At 42.3% G+C, this 19,085-nt stretch overlaps 1 protein-coding gene across 23 annotated transcripts in view; it reads right to left on the bottom strand.

Annotated features, from left to right (window-relative positions):
* Positions 1–19,085, bottom strand: part of usp15 (ubiquitin specific peptidase 15) — a 43,793-nt gene that overhangs the window by 8,939 nt on the left and 15,769 nt on the right. For 8 of the 23 annotated variants that reach the window (XM_079818111.1, XM_079818128.1, XM_079818122.1 and 5 more), the window contains 8 exons: positions 17,219–17,364; positions 14,181–14,248; positions 13,961–14,050; positions 12,494–12,629; positions 12,235–12,408; positions 11,930–12,088; positions 5,425–5,733; positions 5,256–5,350 (listed from right to left, as the gene is read on the bottom strand). In XM_079818111.1, coding sequence (XP_079674237.1) covers positions 5,256–5,350; positions 5,425–5,733; positions 11,930–12,088; positions 12,235–12,408; positions 12,494–12,629; positions 13,961–14,050; positions 14,181–14,248; positions 17,219–17,364 — 1,177 coding nt within the window. The remainder of the gene's footprint in view (positions 1–5,255; positions 5,351–5,424; positions 5,734–11,929; positions 12,089–12,234; positions 12,409–12,493; positions 12,630–13,960; positions 14,051–14,180; positions 14,249–17,218; positions 17,365–19,085) is intronic. The other 15 variants (XM_079818112.1, XM_079818127.1, XM_079818113.1 and 12 more) reach the window with 5 other exon arrangements.

Below are 19,085 nucleotides of genomic sequence, written 5' to 3'. Positions count from 1 at the left end.
GGATATATTTGTAACACTGTTTATTTCTTATTTCAGGTTTATGACCTGTGGTCAATTGTATAAATAAAACAAAAATACAAGACTAATGACAAACACGAGTCGTGCCACGTGTGCTTCCTGTCACTAGCCCATTCGGATGGCTGAGAATTTAAAAAGATCCGAACAGTCATAAACCATTTAGGCCTGCCATTCAAACATTGTGGCCCTGTTCTGAAGCCTGAAGACCAGAAAATAAATCAGTGACTGGTAACCTTATCTAGTTAAGTTAAAAGCCCATCTATACTGCCTATTCACTTGCTAGTCTGCAAACCTAAGAAGAAAGAAAAAAGCGAATTAACAAGATGGCAGAAAAGGAGAAAATAGAGAGGTTACGGCAAAAGCGTTCAGCAGCCCAGACTGCGTTCACTAAAAGAGCCAACCATCTCACCTCCAGGGCCAATGCGCTAGAAGAAAGGGATCTAAAGGCTGAGTGGAGAGAGTTCAAAGGAGATCATACCAGAGTGGAAGATGCAGGATTTGAGTATGCTATGGCCTTACGAGAATTAGAAGACGAAGAGGCCACAAAAAAGGCAGATCAGGTTGACGAGAAAACACTGGAATGCCATCGCAAGTTTGATGCAGTTAAACACCTCATCCAAAACAGCTTCTGGACCAGATTTGCTGAGGAGCAGATCTCCACCCTTGTAAAGGAGGCTAACTCATCCCTGGATCACGCCGAAGCAACCGACCATCTGCAGCTGTCTAGGAAGGAGTGTGAACTGATGAATAGAAACTTAGAACGAGAGGTATGTGAAGTCAACAGTCTAGTAATTGAGTGGACAGAAATTATTCCTCATGCCGCACTAAAGGAATCTAGAGACCGTAGCAGGATGATGAGAAAGCGACAAGAGAGACTGTGGGATAAGTGGGCATGGCAACGCAGCACTTGGTCTGAAGACGAAGAGGAGCAGAAAGAACTGGTGAAACTGGAAGTTACCGGGAAGAAAGATGAAGACGAGGAAAGCCAGACCGGTGAGCAAGCCGGCGCGTCTATTGGTTCTTCTCCTAACCGTAAACTGTCCTGTCCCATAGACAGTCACTTCCCTATAAGCGAAGTTCAGCATGACCCACCCATCGCTCCCACCTATCTCAGTTATGGTGGACTTCCAAATGCTACAAGCACGCAATTGCAAGTCCAAGGTGCTCCCAACATGTACCCAGGGCCTTTCCATTTCAAGCCCCAAATCATGTTGGAACGTGCACGCCTGCCTACATTCTTTGGTAACATGAGAGATTACTACCGTTGGAAAGCTGAATGGGAGGACCTTCAGCAGCTGGGGAACCCTCATGGTTTGGAAAATATAAAAAAGTTCCATCTCATAGGAAGTTTAGATGACAAAGTCAAAAAGGACCTTGTCTTGTCCAGCTGTGGATCTGCTACTGATGTGTTCAGGCTCCTGGACAACAAATATGGAAATAAGCCGAAAATAGTGCTACTTATTTCAAAAGAAGTACATGACCTACCACCTGTAAAGGGAAACAGCCCTAGAAAGACGATCGAACTAATTCAAGCTGTGGAAAGAGCTCTTCGTGACCTCCAAGTCCTGGGGGAAGAAGATGCTGTGAAAAATCGGTTAGTAGCACAGTCGATTGAGAGTAAGTTACCAGACTCTCTGAAAGAAAAGTGGCTAACTCATAAGAACGACCCTGCAAGCGGCTTTTCACCCAGAAATCACTTCGATTGTCTAATGGAGTACCTGAAAAAACAGGAGGACATTCTTGAGGAGTTAGATCAACTGCAGCCTAGTTCGAAAGACTATACTGAGAGGTCACAGGAAAAGAGTAGAGAAAAGAAGGCATTTACCAAGGCTACATCAATCCAAAAGGGCTCTCAACCAGAAAGGGGACGTGATCAAGGCAGAGTTATGTGGCGCTGTCTTCGCAACCCGGTTGAAAAGGTACTTTGAGAAGCACTGCCGCCTTGAGGTCAAACGCTGGGTCCACTTTGTGGATAGCTTAACTATCTTAGGGGCAATCCAGAAGGATAGTTATGGCTACCAAACATTCTTCTCCAACCGAATTGGTGAAATACAGATGGCTGGGCCAGTGGATGACTGGAGGTGGGTTGACGGCAATCTCAACATTTCTGACATCGTCACTAGGGGAGCAACTCCTGAAGAGCTCGATGAAGAGTCAGAATGGCAACAAGGCCCCGAATTTCTAAAAAGACCTGAGGCTGAATGGCCTGTGAAGATGGCCAGCGAAATTGTGACCAAAGTTGCTGATAAGGTAAAAAGGTTACAAAGAAAAGCATTCTCAGCTGTAACAACCAGAGCTCAATCGCAAAAGGTTGCAAAACCCTGCAGCACTGATAATGCCGCTAACGTGGGAGTTCATATACTACAACCACTCCCAAAAGACCAAGGTCCAACTCAAGCAGTAGAAAGGCAGAGAAGGAAACTTTGGGGCGTGTTTCTTGTGCGCCTGGTGGAGCCCAAACGGTTCAGTAGTTTATCAAAACTATGTGGAACTGTCGCTTGGGTTCGACGAGCTGCAGAATCTTGGTTAAGAGTAAAGAACCAAGCCTTGAATTCAGCAAAGTGGGAGGCAAATAGTTCTAAGCTATCTGTAGAAGAGAGAACAGTTGCTTTTCAAGACTTAGCCCTTGCTGCCCAGGACGGCTTGAACTTTAAGACTACAGCCTTGAACCGCCTAGTTGTAACTAAAGATGAAAACACAGGACTCTTGCTGTGTGGCGGTAGAGTACAATCTTGGAGTGAAGACGGTAGAGCAATACCGTTGATTCCTTTCCAGTCATGGTTGGGGACTTTGCTGGCTAGAGAAGCTCACAAGGCCAATCATGAGGGTGTTGCTGCTACACTGCTACGTACGAGAAGAAAAGCTTGGGTCATAGAAGGCCGAAGGATAGTCAAGAAGATTATGAACGAGTGCGTTACTTGCAAGAAGCAAAGAGCAAAGCTATGCCAACAAGTAATGAGCGACCTTCCTCATGAGCGTACGAGCAGAGCAAACCCTTTTGAGTATACCACATTGGACCTTTTCGGTCCCTATGAGGTCAGAGATGCAGTAAAGAAACGGACCAAGAAAAAGGTTTGGGGAGTTGTATATTGTTGTATGGCTTCCAGAGCCATCCACGCGGACCTTGTTGACGACTTGTCTGCCGAGAGCTTTCTTCAAGCCTACTCCAGATTCACTGCCCTGAGGGGGCACCCTCGGAAGTTATGGTCTGACAGAGGCACAAATTTCATGGGTGCCAAGTCTGCTCTGAGAGATCTACATAAGCACTTAGCATGCTTACAGAAGGTGGCTGTCGAGGACATAGCAGCAAAAAATGGAACTGAATGGCAGTGGGATTTCCATCCTGCGGACTCGCCCCACAGAAATGGAGCGGCCGAGGCAGCTGTCAAACTTGTCAAAAGAGCTCTCAATAGTCTCGGTGGAACAACCGGTAGCTACACCTGGGGGGAGTTCCAAACTCTTCTCTACCAAGCAGCCAACCTAACTAACGAGCGACCCATCGACGCCAAGGCGCAAGAGCAAGAAGATGCAGTAGAGTACTTGACTCCTAATTCCCTCATCCTGGGACGCACCGGACAAAGAGGAGATATGCAAAGTGTTGACTTGGAAACTCACTCTTGGCGTAGGCTGAGGGCTGTTCAAGCGGGAGTTGACAAATTCTGGTCAAAGTGGAGTGAACTAGCGGGACCGAACTTGTTTATCCGGCATAAATGGCACAGAGTGGAAAGAAGTGTCCGGGTTGGAGATCTGGTTTGGATCGCAGACCAGAATGCCCTGAGAGGACAGTTCCGGCTCGGTCGAATCGTTGTCACCTATCCGGACAAGTCTGGAGTGGTCCGAGATGCTGACGTGGCGACCTGTATAGGCCTTCCTGCCTCCCTTGTTGCCAGGACCCAGGCAAAAGATTCTACTTTACTTTCTACTATCGTTCTTCGCAGGGATGTGCGGAGATTGGTCGTATTGATTCCTGTTGAAGACCAGCACAAAGAATAAAGTCCTTACCATTGGGTACCCAAGAGACGTTTATTTTTTTTAGTTAGTGGGTAACCCTGGGAGGCGGCTGAGTGGTTCAAGGGCAAACCTACACTCAGTAGGAGGAAAGGTGGTGGTGCCTACCTCCTTAGAGAGTCTTTTGAGCAAATGTAAACATTGAAAAGGATTTTCTTAATTCTGTGTATGCTGCAAAACTTGACTTTAAGTTGTTGTGTCTACTGAAAGACTCAAGATACTTTGTAGTGGCCTCCTTGAATTTGCATCAGTCGGCCAAGTGGGAGGTGTTCGGTTCTTTGGGTCACGAGGAAAATATATTGTTAAAATGTATGGTTATAAAAAAGTCTGCTTAAAATATTGAGAACAGTAGGATTTATTTAACCAAATTTATATTTACGTCATGATGATTATTTTGTTGCGTGAGGTCATTTGGGTATCAGCATGCGCAGTTGCGTTGGAAGCTTCATAAAAAACACAGCGTTATTATTATTCACAATCCATCGTCAGGAGCACACAGCCCGTTGGTATGTAGCGAATTTAGAACCTTTGAAAAGTTTATCATAAGCTACGGTCTGCTGTACTTTAATTTAGGAATGTTTAAAGTTTCATACTTGTGTATTTGTCGTCATCGGCTGCGTTTAGTCCGTGCTGAGAGACTTAATTTGTAGTTAGGTTAGCGCGTGTACTGTTCAGTTCTCTCGGTTTGCGATATGTTTGAACACTGGATAATTAACAAATTACCAAGTAAACTAATGTAGCAGACGGTTGTGTGGTAGGCGATGGAGTTGCATTCATTTAGTAAAACATTGAACTATAGTGTTATAATGATTAATGCACCTTACCTGCCGACTCGTGTGATAGTTATACTCTGCGCATGAGCGCTGCTATGCATGATGGGAAATGTAGTTTCTGTGGTGTTCTAACGCAGCTTTGTAAGACTGTATTGGAGATTATATGATAGTGTATTCTTATTTATAGCAGAAATAGATCTAGTTATTTTATTGTAACTACTTCATGTTTGTTTATTTTGCATTATATATTCAATGGATATATTTGTAACACTGTTTATTTCTTATTTCAGGTTTATGACCTGTGGTCAATTGTATAAATAAAACAAAAATACAAGACTAATGACAAACACGAGTCGTGCCACGTGTGCTTCCTGTCACTAGCCCATTCGGATGGCTGAGAATTTAAAAAGATCCGAACACCGACCCTCCGGCCGAGAGGACGCATAGATCACTCACACATAGATGTCGTCGCGCTCCATGATGCTGCTCAGGTTCTCGGTGGGGGCGAAGATGCGGTGGAACCTGTGGTTGTATATGTCCGTGACGATCATCTGGACGGGCAGAGGAAACACAGTGAATGCAGGGAAGGGCAGCGGGTCAGAGGTCGCGACCCCGCGGCGGTTACCTTCTGAGCCGGAATGGCCGTCAGGGCCTCGAGGGCCGCGCACAGGTCCGAGATGAAGCCCACCTTGGGCACGGTCAGCTTGAACTGCGTGGGCTTGGCCAGAGGGTCCAGCCACACCAGATACACCTCCAGCGTGCGCTCCTTCTTAAGGGGCAGGGGGAGCGTCAGGTAGCAGAAGGGGTCGAAGGTCACCGAGACCTTGGCGCACTCGGGGCAGACCAGCGTGGACTTGAACAGGCCGTGGAAGATGTCCACGATGATGGAGTCGTTCCTCTTGATGTGGTTCTCCCAGGCCTCCTCCGCAACCACCTGCAGGAGAGCACACGCCTCCAGGTTACAACTGACCTTTGACCTGCCTCGGCGGATCGTCCACAAGTCAAAAATACCACATGCTAAGTCATAATTATTAGAGAAAATGTTGAAAATATGATTTTAAAAGTCCTCATTATTAGATAAAATGTTGAAAATACGACATGCTAAGTCATAATTATTAGATAAAATGTTGAAAATATGATTTTAAAAGTTCTCGTTATTAGATAAAGTCAAAAATATGACATGCTAAGTCTTAATTATTAGATAAAATGTTGAAAATATGATTTTAAAAGTTCTCATTATTAGATAAAATGTTGAAAATACGACATGCCAAGTCATAAATATAAGAGAAAATGTTGAAAATATGATTTTAAAAGTCCCCATTATTAGATAAAGTTACAAATATGACATGCCAAGTCATAATTATAAGAAAAAATGTGGAAAATATGATTTTGAAAGTCCTCATTAGATTAAAAGTCGAAAATACGACATGCCAAGTCATAAATATAAGAGAAAATGTTGAAAATATGATTTTAAAAGTCCTCATTATTAGATTAAAAGTCGAAAATACAACATGCTAAGTCATAATTATAAGAGATAATGTTGAAAATATGATTTTAAAAGTCCTCAGTATTAGATAAAGTCAAAAATACATGTTAAGTAATAATTATTAGATAAAATGTTGAAAATATGATTGTAAAAGTTATCATTATTAGATAAAGTCAAAAATATGACATGCTAAGTCATAATTATAAGAGAAAATGTTGAAAATATGATTTTAAAAGTTCTCATTATTTGATAAAGTCAAAAATATGATATATCAAAAATGTTGAAAATATGATTTTAAAAGTCCTCATTATTAGATAAAGTTAAAAATATGACATGCTAAGTCATAATTATAAGAGAAAATGTGGAAAATATGATTTTAAAAGTCCTCATTATTAGATTAAAAGTCGAAAATACAACATGCTAAGTCATAATTATTAGAAAAAATGTTGAAAATATGTTTTTAAAAGTCCTCATTATTAGATTAAAAGTCGAAAATACAAAATGCTGTCATAATTATAAGAAAAAATGTGGAAAATATGATTTTAAAATTTCTCATTATTAGATAAAAAGTCAAAAATATGACATGCCAAGTCATAATTATTAGAGAAAATGTGGAAAATATGATTTTAAAAGTCCTCATTATTAGATTAAAAGTCAAAAATACAACATGCTAAGTCATAATTATTAGAGAAAATGTTGAAAATATGATTTAAAAAGTCCTCATTATTAGATTAAAAGTCGAAAATACAACATGCTAAGTCATAATTACTAGATAAAATGTTGAAAATATGATTTTAAAAGTCCTCATTATTAGATAAAGTCATAAATCTGCCATGCTAAGTCATAATTTTTAGAGAAAATGTGGAAAATATGATTTTAAAAGTCCTCATTATTAGATAAAGTCAAAAATACAACATGTTAACTAATAATTATTAGATAAAATGTTGAAAATATGATTGTAAAAGTTCTCATTATTAGATAAAGTCAAAAATACAACATGCCAAGTCATAATTATAAGAGAAAATGTTGAAAATATGATTGTAAAAGTTCTCATTATTAGATAAAGTCAAAAATATGATATGCCAAAAATGTTGAAAATATGATTTTAAATGCTCTCATTATTAGGTAAAAGTCAAAAACATAACATGCTAAGTCATAATTATTAGATAAAATGTTGAAAATATGATTTTAAAAGTCCTCGTTATTAGATAAAGTCAAAAATATGACATGCTAAGTCATAATTATAAGAGAAAATGTGGAAAATATGATTTTAAAAGTCCTCAGTATTAGATAAAGTCAAAAATACAACATGTTAAGTAATAATTATTAGATAAAATGTTGAAAATATGATTGTAAAAGTTCTTATTATTAGATCAAGTCAAAAATATGACATGCCAAGTCATAATTATAAGAGAAAATGTGGAAAATATAATTTTAAAATTTCTCATTATTAGATAAAAAGTTAAAAATATGACATGCCAAGTCATAATTATTAGATAAAATGTTGAAAATATGATTGTAAAAGTTCTCATTATTAGATCAAGTCAAAAATATGACATGCCAAGTCATAATTATAAGAGAAAATGTGGAAAATATAATTTAAAAATTTCTCATTATTAGATAAAAAGTTAAAAATATGACATGCCAAGTCATAATTATTAGATAAAATGTTGAAAATATGATTTTAAAAGTCCTCATTAGATAAAAAGTCAAAAATATGACATGCTAATGTTGAAAATATGACGTGTGTAGAAGAGGAAGTTAAGCAGTGCCCTCTGCTGGACACCATCATCCATTCCACAAAGAGATCGTTGTCCTTGTTTTGAGCAAAAAAACACCCCATTTTGATTTATTTCCCAAGAAAACAAGATAATTTTCAGGCCAAAATGGTCGCATTCAAATATAAATCGACGAGGTGTTTTTATCACACATAGTGTAGTAACTATAAAGCTGGAAATGGCTCATTTGCAGATCGTTTTCCTTGTTTTGAGCAAAAACTCACTTCATTTTGATTTATTTCCCAAGAAAACGACAAAGACATCATTTTCAGGGCTCTAGACTGTGACCAAAATGGTCGCAAATGCCATCAATTAAAGGGACATGGTGATGGGTAAAATATGAGTTGGGGAAAAAAATCTAATGCTTTTGTGTTCTCAGAAAAGTTTTGCGTAGTGTTCACCCGAGAAACCTTTTGACTGGTTCATCTCTTATAGTTGATAAGAAGTAAAACGTCTTATAAGTGATACAATTTTTGTTTGATATTTACAGCTATTTGGGGATTATTTATGGCGGCTAAATCTTTGTTTAGTTTTACTGTAGGCTACCGAAAGGCTTAATAATGTCTACTTCTGATTTATCACTTTAATCCTCTGGGGCTCTTCGGTCATTTCTGACACAAATATTTTTATTCTATCAAATAAAAGCTTCATCGGAATGGTCAGAAACTTGGTGACTTTATTGGTACTTTGGTATATGAACACCCCAAAAAATTGGGGACAGGATTTGAAAAGTCTAAGTGGTCGTAAAAAAAAAAAGTCACACTCAGGACCAGTGTTGTTTTTGGCGGCCTGTTTTAATTTTTAGTTTTAGTCTAGTCTTTGTGTCAAGATGTCATTTGAGTTTTTATTAGTTTTAGTCATAGTCATACTCTTTTTAGTCTAGTCAAGTTTTAGTCGACTAAAAGTCTGAGCATTTTAGTCTTATTTTAGTCAGAATTATCTATGACTATTTTCGTCTAGTTTTAGTCGACGAAAATTGTATTTTAGTCTCTTTTTAGTAATGCAATTCTCTTTAACCCAGTCAATATAGTATAAGTACGTATTATAGACAAAACCAAAATCTTCTTTTAGCCAAACCCATTTCAAACAATGTTATCTTATTATATTATTGTTACCTTATAGACTCAAGAATACATCCATTCCAGACACGGAAGACACTCTGATTTGAAGTTACAACATATTTATTTTACCAACTAAACAAGTTAGAAGTACACACACACATACATTTAAATAAAATAAATAAAAACATTGAGATGTCTCTTAAGGTTTGTGGTGTTTTTTCCTGTGATTTTTGTGGCCACATTTCTCCCCATCTTTTTCCACAACACCCGTTTTATTTTCCACTTCAATGTAATAAAAGTTTTTCCAAATGTCTTAAGAATAAATGCATATTTAATTTAATAATAGGAAAATAATATCCAAATTATTATTTAATTCTTTAAATCTGTTTAAAATTAGACCCACATTATAGTTCAAATGTTTTTCTGTCTTGCATTTTATCTCAAAATAAAGGATGTCATTTTATTCCACATGGAAATGAGTGGAAATAAGTGAATACAGCCTCCTAATCATAATGCTGCGGTTATTTGAACATATAATTGCTGCCATTATAACGACACATTTCAATTGTTTACGTGCTTTTCTTTTTTTTTGAGCGGTGATGAAATATCTTGCTCTTGTAAATACTTGCCAATATTTCAGTAATACAAGTCTAGATCTTTCAAATGCATCCAAATAACAGCGAAGCACAGCCGCACGGTGCTCTGCAGTGGTCAAAAAGGATATAAACCGTGAATTCTGAAGTGATATATTATTGAAAACTCAGAGATGTGGATTCAGACGGCACCACACGACCTTGGTGTTTGTCAAACAGTAAGTTAGGTAATTCGGCTGGAGATTTTTACACGGGTGGTGGGAGAAAAACACTGATATTCTGGATTAAGACGACAATAAAATCACTGACTAGCCCCTGTAAATGATGAAAACACCTTACGACCGCAGGACAAACAATTACCATCCAAATAGTGCTTACGAACCCCGACTGGCCGGCCATCGGACCCGTTCACTCACTGGAGTCGCCGCGGAGAAATACTGCAAAACAATTATAAAAACGCGACTTTTCGTCTCATCTCATTTACGTCAACGAAAATGAAGAGACATTTTAGCATAGTTTTTATTTTGTGAACCAAATGTAGTCTCGTTTTTATTCGTCATCGTCACATGACCAGCATTTACGTTGCGTCGCGTCTCGTTTTCGTCACGTGATAAAGGTTCGTTGACGATATTTAGTCATACTTTTCGTTGACGAAAGCAACACTACTCAGGACCTTCGGGTCAAAAATGACCCCCATAGGAAATTAATGGCAAAAATATGAAAATACAGAGTTTTTTTGTGCAATCTCTAAAACATCAAGAGTGCAAAACAGACAAAAAAAAAACACAAAATAGTGTGTGTGTGTGTGTGTGTGTGAGTTTTTTTTGTCTGTTTTGCACTCTTGATGTTTTAGAGATCTTCACTGTTGAGTCCTTTTTTTCTGCATCCTGGCTGATTTGTAGATTGTATGCAAAAAAAAACTAATTTCCCATTCATTTCCTATGGGGGTCATTTTTGACCCGAAGGTCCTGAGTGTGACTATTTTTTTTTATGACCACTTAGACTTTTCAAATCCTGTCCCCAATTTTTTTGGGTGTTCATATACCAAGTACCAATAAAGTGAAATAAAAATATAAAAATGGTCAATGTGTCCACCGGATGGCACAATCTCATTTAAAAAATTGCTTTCATGAGGCCTAGGCTTGACTCTAAAATGAAATACAGCTTTAATAAAAATAAAAAAATAAATAATATAATTTTTTTTATTATATTCAATGGGGAAAAATGGGGCATAATTATTGCATAAATATTAATTATAAATCATAAAATTATCTCAAAACACCAAAAAAGAAAAGAAAAAATATTATTGAACAAAAATATATTTCATTGATTTTACTTAAATCTTTTTTTATCTTAATCCCGCCCTCCGGGTCATTTATGAATTTCCATAAATGAAGAACCCCAGAGGGTTAACAATTAGCCTAACTATTCAAGAGCAAAATAAAATAATGTGTTTGTGTATTATATGATACAAATGTTGTATTTTTGACCAGTTTTAAAGACCATTTTCTTCCTGGAATCTACCTTAAAAAATCCTGGGATCAGGATAATCCTGTTTTTTTGGAACAAAGTTATCCAAATCCAAAGTTTTGAACAACAAACACGAACAGAAGGTTTGATCCAGATAAAAACTAGGACTGGATTCCATGATCTAATCTGATTTCAGATCCCTTCTTTTCAAGATCTGATCCAATCCGATAACCAGAATCCGATCAGCTGACCTTTGAACAACTGGCCCATGAGGATTATTGTAGGCTTCAGACCTTTAAATAGCAAAACAATAGCTTTATAGTAAATAAATATAAACTACGAGGTGTTTTTAATCACATAGTCTAGTAACTATAAAGTTGGAAATGGCTTATTTAATATGTGATGCTTTAGATCAGGGGTCTCCACACTCGGTCCTGGAGGGCCACTGTCCTGCACAGTTTAGCTCCAACCCCAAATAATCACACCTGAACCAGCTAATCAGTGTTTACAAGGCCCTAGTAAGACACTGATTAGCTGGTTCAGGTGTGTTTAATTGGGGTTGGAGCTAAACTCTGGAGGACAGCGGCCCTCCAGGACCGAGTTTGGAGACCCCTGCTTTAGATGGATGTGTGTGTGAACTGTGTGCGACTCATGTGTGTGCGTGTGGGTGCGTGCGTGTGCGTGTGTGTGTGTGTGTGTGTGCGTGCGTGTGTGTGCGTGTGTGTGTGTGTGTGTGATGGACCTTGTCCGGCCGTCCGTCGGCGTCCATCAGCTGAATGTAGGGCTTCTTGCGGATGCGGTTCAGGTCCTCGTGAAGGCCGTCGAGCAGGAAGGCCAGCAGCTCATGAGAGTCCTGCTGCTGATAGCCTGAGAACTGAGGAGCGAACCGCCCCACCTGAGTCTGAACACACACACACACACACACATCAGCTGAACTGAGTTCTCTCCCACTAGAATCAGTCGAATGCTACTGATAAAGGTTTGCTCTCTGGCGGTTAAACTCTGCATGAGTCTCCGCCTCATCTACACACACACACACACACACACCTTGAAGGGCCTGGGCGTGACGCAGCTGTATTTGCCCGCCCACAGCTGCTTGACGAGCTCTGCGTAGGCCTTGGCGATCTCGCCCTTCATGCCCAGAGGATTGTCCTGGTTCAGCTCCTGCTGGTACTGGTCCTTCAGGAAGAACTCGGTCAGAGGGGGGACGTTGCTCAGACACTGGGACACACACACACACACACACACACACACTGGTGTCTTTGCTCAGGGGATTGTGTTAGGGTTAGGGTTAGGGGAAGCTCACCTGTGTGGCGGAGTTCATGAAGCAGGTGTTGCCCAGGTTGGAGAGGCCGCTGAGGCCGGCCTTCTGCCCCGCGGGCTCGAGGCTCACACTGCTGTAGGGCGGGTAGGACGGCAGGCCGTAGCTGGAGTTCTTCATGCTGCACACACACACACACACAGGCCACTGAGAGGAGCCCAACACACACTCAGCAGCAGCAGGTGGAAGCAGATGATCAGGATCAAAGCATGCAGGGAGAGGCGGGGAACAGCAGAAACCCACAGGACTTCTGGGATATCATGAGCAGGGCATCAGTTTATCCGCTGTAAAGTGGACCTGTGGTGAGGTGGGCGATACTCACGCCTTGAATCTGTTGATGGTGTGTCATATTTGTGTGTCTCAAAATGTCAATTTCTATCCACAAAACGTGCCAGAAGTCATGGTGATTTAAAAACGTTATTCCAGAGGTTTCTCAGGCTCGAGAAACGGCGCTGATACGGTGGAAATGGGATCACAGACAGGCTGATTACACTTGAATTACTTTTAAATGTTTAATTTTTACTTCTAAAATGTTTGTTACATGAGTTTAAATGTTGCCAATATTGTATACATGTCAAAACTCTAATATATGCTGTATTGCTGTACTCATCGACAATAAAGCAAGGCCACTGTCATGTATAAGTGTGGAGTATTTTACAAAGGTTTAGAGGAAATTAAAGTTAATATTAAAGTTATACTATAAGAGTTAATATTATGAATAAAAACTAGGGCTGTCAAAAGATTAATCGCGATTAATCGCATCCAAAATAAAAGTTTGTGTTTACATAATATATGTGTGTGTACTCTGTTAATTATTATTGATATATAAATACACACACATGCATGTATATATTTAAGAAAAAAATATTATTTTTATATATAAAACATTTATATTTATATATATTATAGATTATATAAATGTATATACAGTATATACATGCAAATATTTCTTAAATATATACATGAATGTGTGTGTATTTATATATAAATAATAATTAACAGAGTACACACACATATATTATGTAAACACAAACTTTAATTTTGGATGCGATTAATTGCGATTAATCTTTTGACAGCCCTAATAAAAACAGTTAATATTACTCATAAATATTGGTTTTTAAATGTTCAATTTTTTCTACTCAATTTTATTTGTAAATGTGCCAAATGTAGTTACTCAGATCTACTTAGTTTTTTTTACTTGCATTTGTTCAACTTATACAGTGTATGTAATTGATTACACTGCTTTAAAATCTACTCAATTTTATTAGTGTAAAAATGTTTCACCTGAAACAAATGTTTCAGTAAATCATAGTAAACGTTTTTAGAGTGTAATAAACCTCAAACTGAGCCTCGCCCAACAACCCATAAACCTCTCTTTTGAGCCCTGGCCATCCATAAGCCCCGCCCCATCAAGCCCCGCCCACTCACAAGCCCCACCCCCTGCAGGCTTACTTGCGGCCGCTGAAGCTGCTGTTATGATTGTTTGTGAGGGATGAAGGGCAGATCTTTGGTAAAGCAGAGAGAGAGGAAGCACCAGATGACCTTCGAAAGACAAGAAGAGCATGAGTTACAGGAAATGATGCCAACCCTCGGGAAGAGATCAAGGAGATCAAGGAGAAAGCAAACAAGCATCTGCAGATCCGCCTGACGAGCCGCGCGTCACATGACTCACTTGAGCGCGGAGGAGGAGGAGCCGCGGGGCCACGAGCCGTCTGCGTTCTTCTGCTCGATCACCAGCACCTGCGGACGGAGAGAGGGAACGGCTCAGAAGGACGGACAGAGGGAAGGGGCTCAGAAGGACGGACAGAGGGAAGGGCTCAGAAGGACAGACAGAGGGAAGGGCTCAGAAGGATGGACAGAGGGAAGGGCTCAGAAGGACGAACAGAGGGAAGGGGCTCAGAAGGACGGACAGAGGGAAGGGCTCAGAAGGACGGACAGAGGGAAGGGCTCAGAAGGACGGACAGAGGGAAGGGCTCAGAAGGACGGACAGAGGGAAGGGGCTCAGAAGGACGGACAGAGGGAAGGGCTCAGAAGGACGGACAGAGGGAAGGGTTCAGAAGGACGGACAGAGGGAAGGGGCTCAGAAGGACGGACAGAGGGAAGGGCTCAGAAGGACGGACAGAGGGAAGGGTTCAGAAGGACGGACAGAGGGAAGGGCTCATAAGGACAGACAGAGGGAAGGGTTCAGAAGGACGGACAGAGGGAAGGGCTCAGAAGGACGGACAGAGGGAAGGGTTCAGAAGGACGGACAGAGGGAAGGGCTCAGAAGGACGGACAGAGGGAAGGAGTCAGAAGGACGGACAGAGGGAAGGGGCTCAGAAGGATGGACAGAGGGAAGGGCTCAGAAGGACGGACAGAGGGAAGGGCTCAGAAGGACGGACAGAGGGAAGGGTTCAGAAGGACGGACAGAGGGAAGGGTTCAGAAGGACGGACAGAGGGAAGGGCTCAGAAGGACGGACAGAGGGAAGGAGTCAGAAGGACGGACAGAGGGAAGGGGCTCAGAAGGATGGACAGAGGGAAGGGCTCAGAAGGACGGACAGAGGGAAGGGCTCAGAAGGACGGACAGAGGGAAGGGTTCAGAAGGACGGACAGAGGGAAGGGCTCAGAAGGACGGACAGAGGGAAGGGCTCAGAAGGACGGACAGAGGGAAGGGCTCAGAAGGACGGACAGAGGGAAGGGGCTCAGAAGGACGGACAGAGGGAAGGGGCTCAGAAGGACGGACAGAGGGAAGGGTTCAGAAGGACGGACAGAGGGAAGGGCTCATAAGGACAGACAGAGGGAAGGGTTCAGAAGGACGGACAGAGGGAAGGGCTCAGAAGGACGGACAGAGGGAAGGGTTCAGAAGGACGGACAGAGGGAAGGGCTCATAAGGACAGACAGAGGGAAGGGTTCAGAAGGACGGACAGAGGGAAGGGCTCAGAAGGACGGACAGAGGGAAGGGCTCAGAAGGACGGACAGAGGGAAGGGCTCAGAAGGACGGACAGAGGGAAGGGGCTCAGAAGGACGGACAGAGGGAAGGGGCTCAGAAGGACGGACAGAGGGAAGGGGCTCAGAAGGATGGACAGAGGGAAGGGCTCAGAAGGACGGACAGAGGGAAGGGGCTCAGAAGGATGGACAGAGGGAAGGGGCTCAGAAGGATGGACAGAGGGAAGGGCTCAGAAGGACGGACAGAGGGAAGGGCTCAGAAGGACGGACAGAGGGAAGGGGCTCAGAAGGACGGACAGAGGGAAGGGGCTCAGAAGGACGGACAGAGGGAAGGGCTCAGAAGGACGGACAGAGGGAAGGGGCTCAGAAGGACGGACAGAGGGAAGGGGCTCAGAAGGACGGACAGAGGGAAGGGCTCAGAAGGACGGACAGAGGGAAGGGGCTCAGAAGGACGAACAGAGGGAAGGGGCTCAGAAGGACGGACAGAGGGAAGGGCTCAGAAGGACGGACAGAGGGAAGGGTTCAGAAGGATGGACAGAGGGAAGGGGCTCAGAAGGACGGACAGAGGGAAGGGCTCAGAAGGACGGACAGAGGGAAGGGCTCAGAAGGACGGACAGAGGGAAGGGGCTCAGAAGGACGGACAGAGGGAAGGGGCTCAGAAGGACGGACAGAGGGAAGGGTTCAGAAGGACGGACAGAGGGAAGGGGCTCAGAAGGACGGACAGAGGGAAGGGTTCAGAAGGACGGACAGAGGGAAGGGGCTCAGAAGGACGGACAGAGGGAAGGGTTCAGAAGGACGGACAGAGGGAAGGGGCTCAGAAGGACGGACAGAGGGAAGGGTTCAGAAGGACGGACAGAGGGAAGGGTTCAGAAGGACGGACAGAGGGAAGGGCTCATAAGGACGGACAGAGGGAAGGGCTCAGAAGGACGGACAGAGGGAAGGGTTCAGAAGGACGGACAGAGGGAAGGGCTCAGAAGGACGGACAGAGGGAAGGGTTCAGAAGGACGGACAGAGGGAAGGGGCTCAGAAGGATGGACAGAGGGAAGGGCTCAGAAGGACGGACAGAGGGAAGGGTTCAGAAGGACGGACAGAGGGAAGGGTTCAGAAGGACGGACAGAGGGAAGGGCTCAGAAGGACGGACAGAGGGAAGGAGTCAGAAGGACGGACAGAGGGAAGGGGCTCAGAAGGACGGACAGAGGGAAGGGCTCAGAAGGACGGACAGAGGGAAGGGCTCAGAAGGACGGACAGAGGGAAGGGGCTCAGAAGGACGGACAGAGGGAAGGGGCTCAGAAGGACGGACAGAGGGAAGGGTTCAGAAGGACGGACAGAGGGAAGGGCTCATAAGGACAGACAGAGGGAAGGGTTCAGAAGGACGGACAGAGGGAAGGGCTCAGAAGGACGGACAGAGGGAAGGGCTCAGAAGGACGGACAGAGGGAAGGGCTCAGAAGGACGGACAGAGGGAAGGGTTCAGAAGGACGGACAGAGGGAAGGGGCTCAGAAGGACGGACAGAGGGAAGGGCTCAGAAGGACGGACAGAGGGAAGGGCTCATAAGGACAGACAGAGGGAAGGGTTCAGAAGGACGGACAGAGGGAAGGGCTCAGAAGGACGGACAGAGGGAAGGGTTCAGAAGGACGGACAGAGGGAAGGGCTCATAAGGACAGACAGAGGGAAGGGTTCAGAAGGACGGACAGAGGGAAGGGCTCAGAAGGACGGACAGAGGGAAGGGCTCAGAAGGCTCAGATCCCGCGGGAGGATGAGGAGCTGCGGAGGACACGCCCCTCACCTGTCCCTGGTAGAGGCCGGCGTCCTGGATGGTGCTGTCCGGCTTGCTGAGCGGCTCGAACGTGTTGCTCATGTACTTGTTCCACAGTCGCGTTTCCTTCTCGTCCGGGATACTGAACAGCTTCCGCATCTCCCGCTCGATGGTGTCTGGGGGAAACTACAACTTTAGGGTACTCTTCTAGGTCAAAGAGAACACTCTTGGTCGTGTGATTTTGCTTAACTGTATCATGCGTTATAAATATAAAAACCGTGTATGTTAACGGAGTTTCTTTGTGTGAGAGGCGCTCATTTGTTTTCGATTTGTTTTCCTTGAGAGGCTGCACGTGCCTCAACAGCTCAACCTTATTAACGTCAGTTTATTTTATATTATTATCCACTATCCATCTCCACTTACACTAACTGATGCAGAATCATTATTGCACTTCGGTGATTCCCTAGTTATTTTTTTATTTTATTTTAAGTAAAATTATTTTTCACTTGCCCCTTCAAAAAATCCACTTGTCCCGGACAAGCGTTAATGTCGAGCCCTGTTTTTTGTTCTTTAAAGTGATGACCAAGTGGTCAGTGGCCGACAGTGAGTTAACCCAACGCTTTAGCCTCTCAAATCAACACTTGTCAAAGTAGTTAGGCTATATTTCTTTTCGTTTCTTTATGAGGTTAATTTAGAAAAATGTTTGAAGCATATTTTTGTTTGTTAAATTAAAGCTTTTGTTCTTTAAAGTGACGACCAAGCGGCCAGCGGCTGACAGTGAGTTAACCCAATGGTTTAGCCTCTGAAATCAACACTTGACTTGTCTTGCTTATAAAATCCATATAAACACTTAAAGCATTGTTTAAACGTTTAGCCTCTATCACCACCATCACAGTAAAAAGGCATTTTTGACAAGATGAGGCAGGCAGATCACAACCAAACGGCTACACAATCTAAACCAAAAATTTTTTTTTTTTAAAATGCAGGTTGTCTTGCCTTACACGTCTCCACAAAATGAATATAAATCCGAACAGAGTTCATGTCAATGAAAGCAACAGATATGAGTATTTGATTCATCAGCTCATTTCAACATCAGAGACGGCATTATGAGAACGAGCGACCTAAACACTGATAAGAGCCTTTAGTCTCATTAGTTTTAATGAAGATGGTTGTGTTTTTGAGCATCTCAGTCTTAGCTTATTTTCAGTTTCACTTGTTTGCGTGTTGGTTTGCTTTACTCATTTGCGGCGATGCGTGTTATAGCGCCGTCCTCTAAACACTGAGCGAGCCGGTCTTGACAGTTGCGGACTCGCGATATCATGGTCTCATGTTGTGTCCACCAGCGCAGCTCATCTCATTGTTTCTTTTAATTATTGAATGTCTAAAATATAAAATGAAGGAGAAGCCTAAAAAGGCCCGAAGCCCGGCCCGCGTTTGAGGAATGACGGGAAAATTGGCCCGAAGCCGGCCCTATATAACTTTAACAAGATTCACTGGTTTAAAACACGTAATTAATTATATAACCATTAATTCACTAATAAACATCAAAGTAAACAACTCTATGGATATGAATTATTTATTATCTCGACGAACGATCGCAGTTTGAGTAGTTCTGTGTAAATGCAGAGATAAACATCAGTTTGTCAGCAGATATTTCATAACCTAGAACAACAAAAACATGAATAATTCTGATATAACTTAACATACCATTTGAGAAATGCAATAAAATACGATGTTTTGTCTGTTATATTCCAATATTCCAGAGAATATTATTCAGTTATTTAACATTATTCTTCACTCTTTAACCTATTAAACAGTTTATAAATCTACTAAAACTGCAGTTTAAAGTGAAGTATTACATTTGGGAGCCATTTATGAACTCAAGTGAAACAGGCGT

Source organism: Gobio gobio (genome assembly GCF_949357685.1).
Source record: "Gobio gobio genome assembly, chromosome: 5".
Taxonomy (NCBI): Eukaryota; Metazoa; Chordata; class Actinopteri; order Cypriniformes; family Gobionidae; genus Gobio; species Gobio gobio.
Note: the sequence above shows the minus strand (reverse complement) of the source record. Positions and strands in the feature narration are given on the sequence as shown.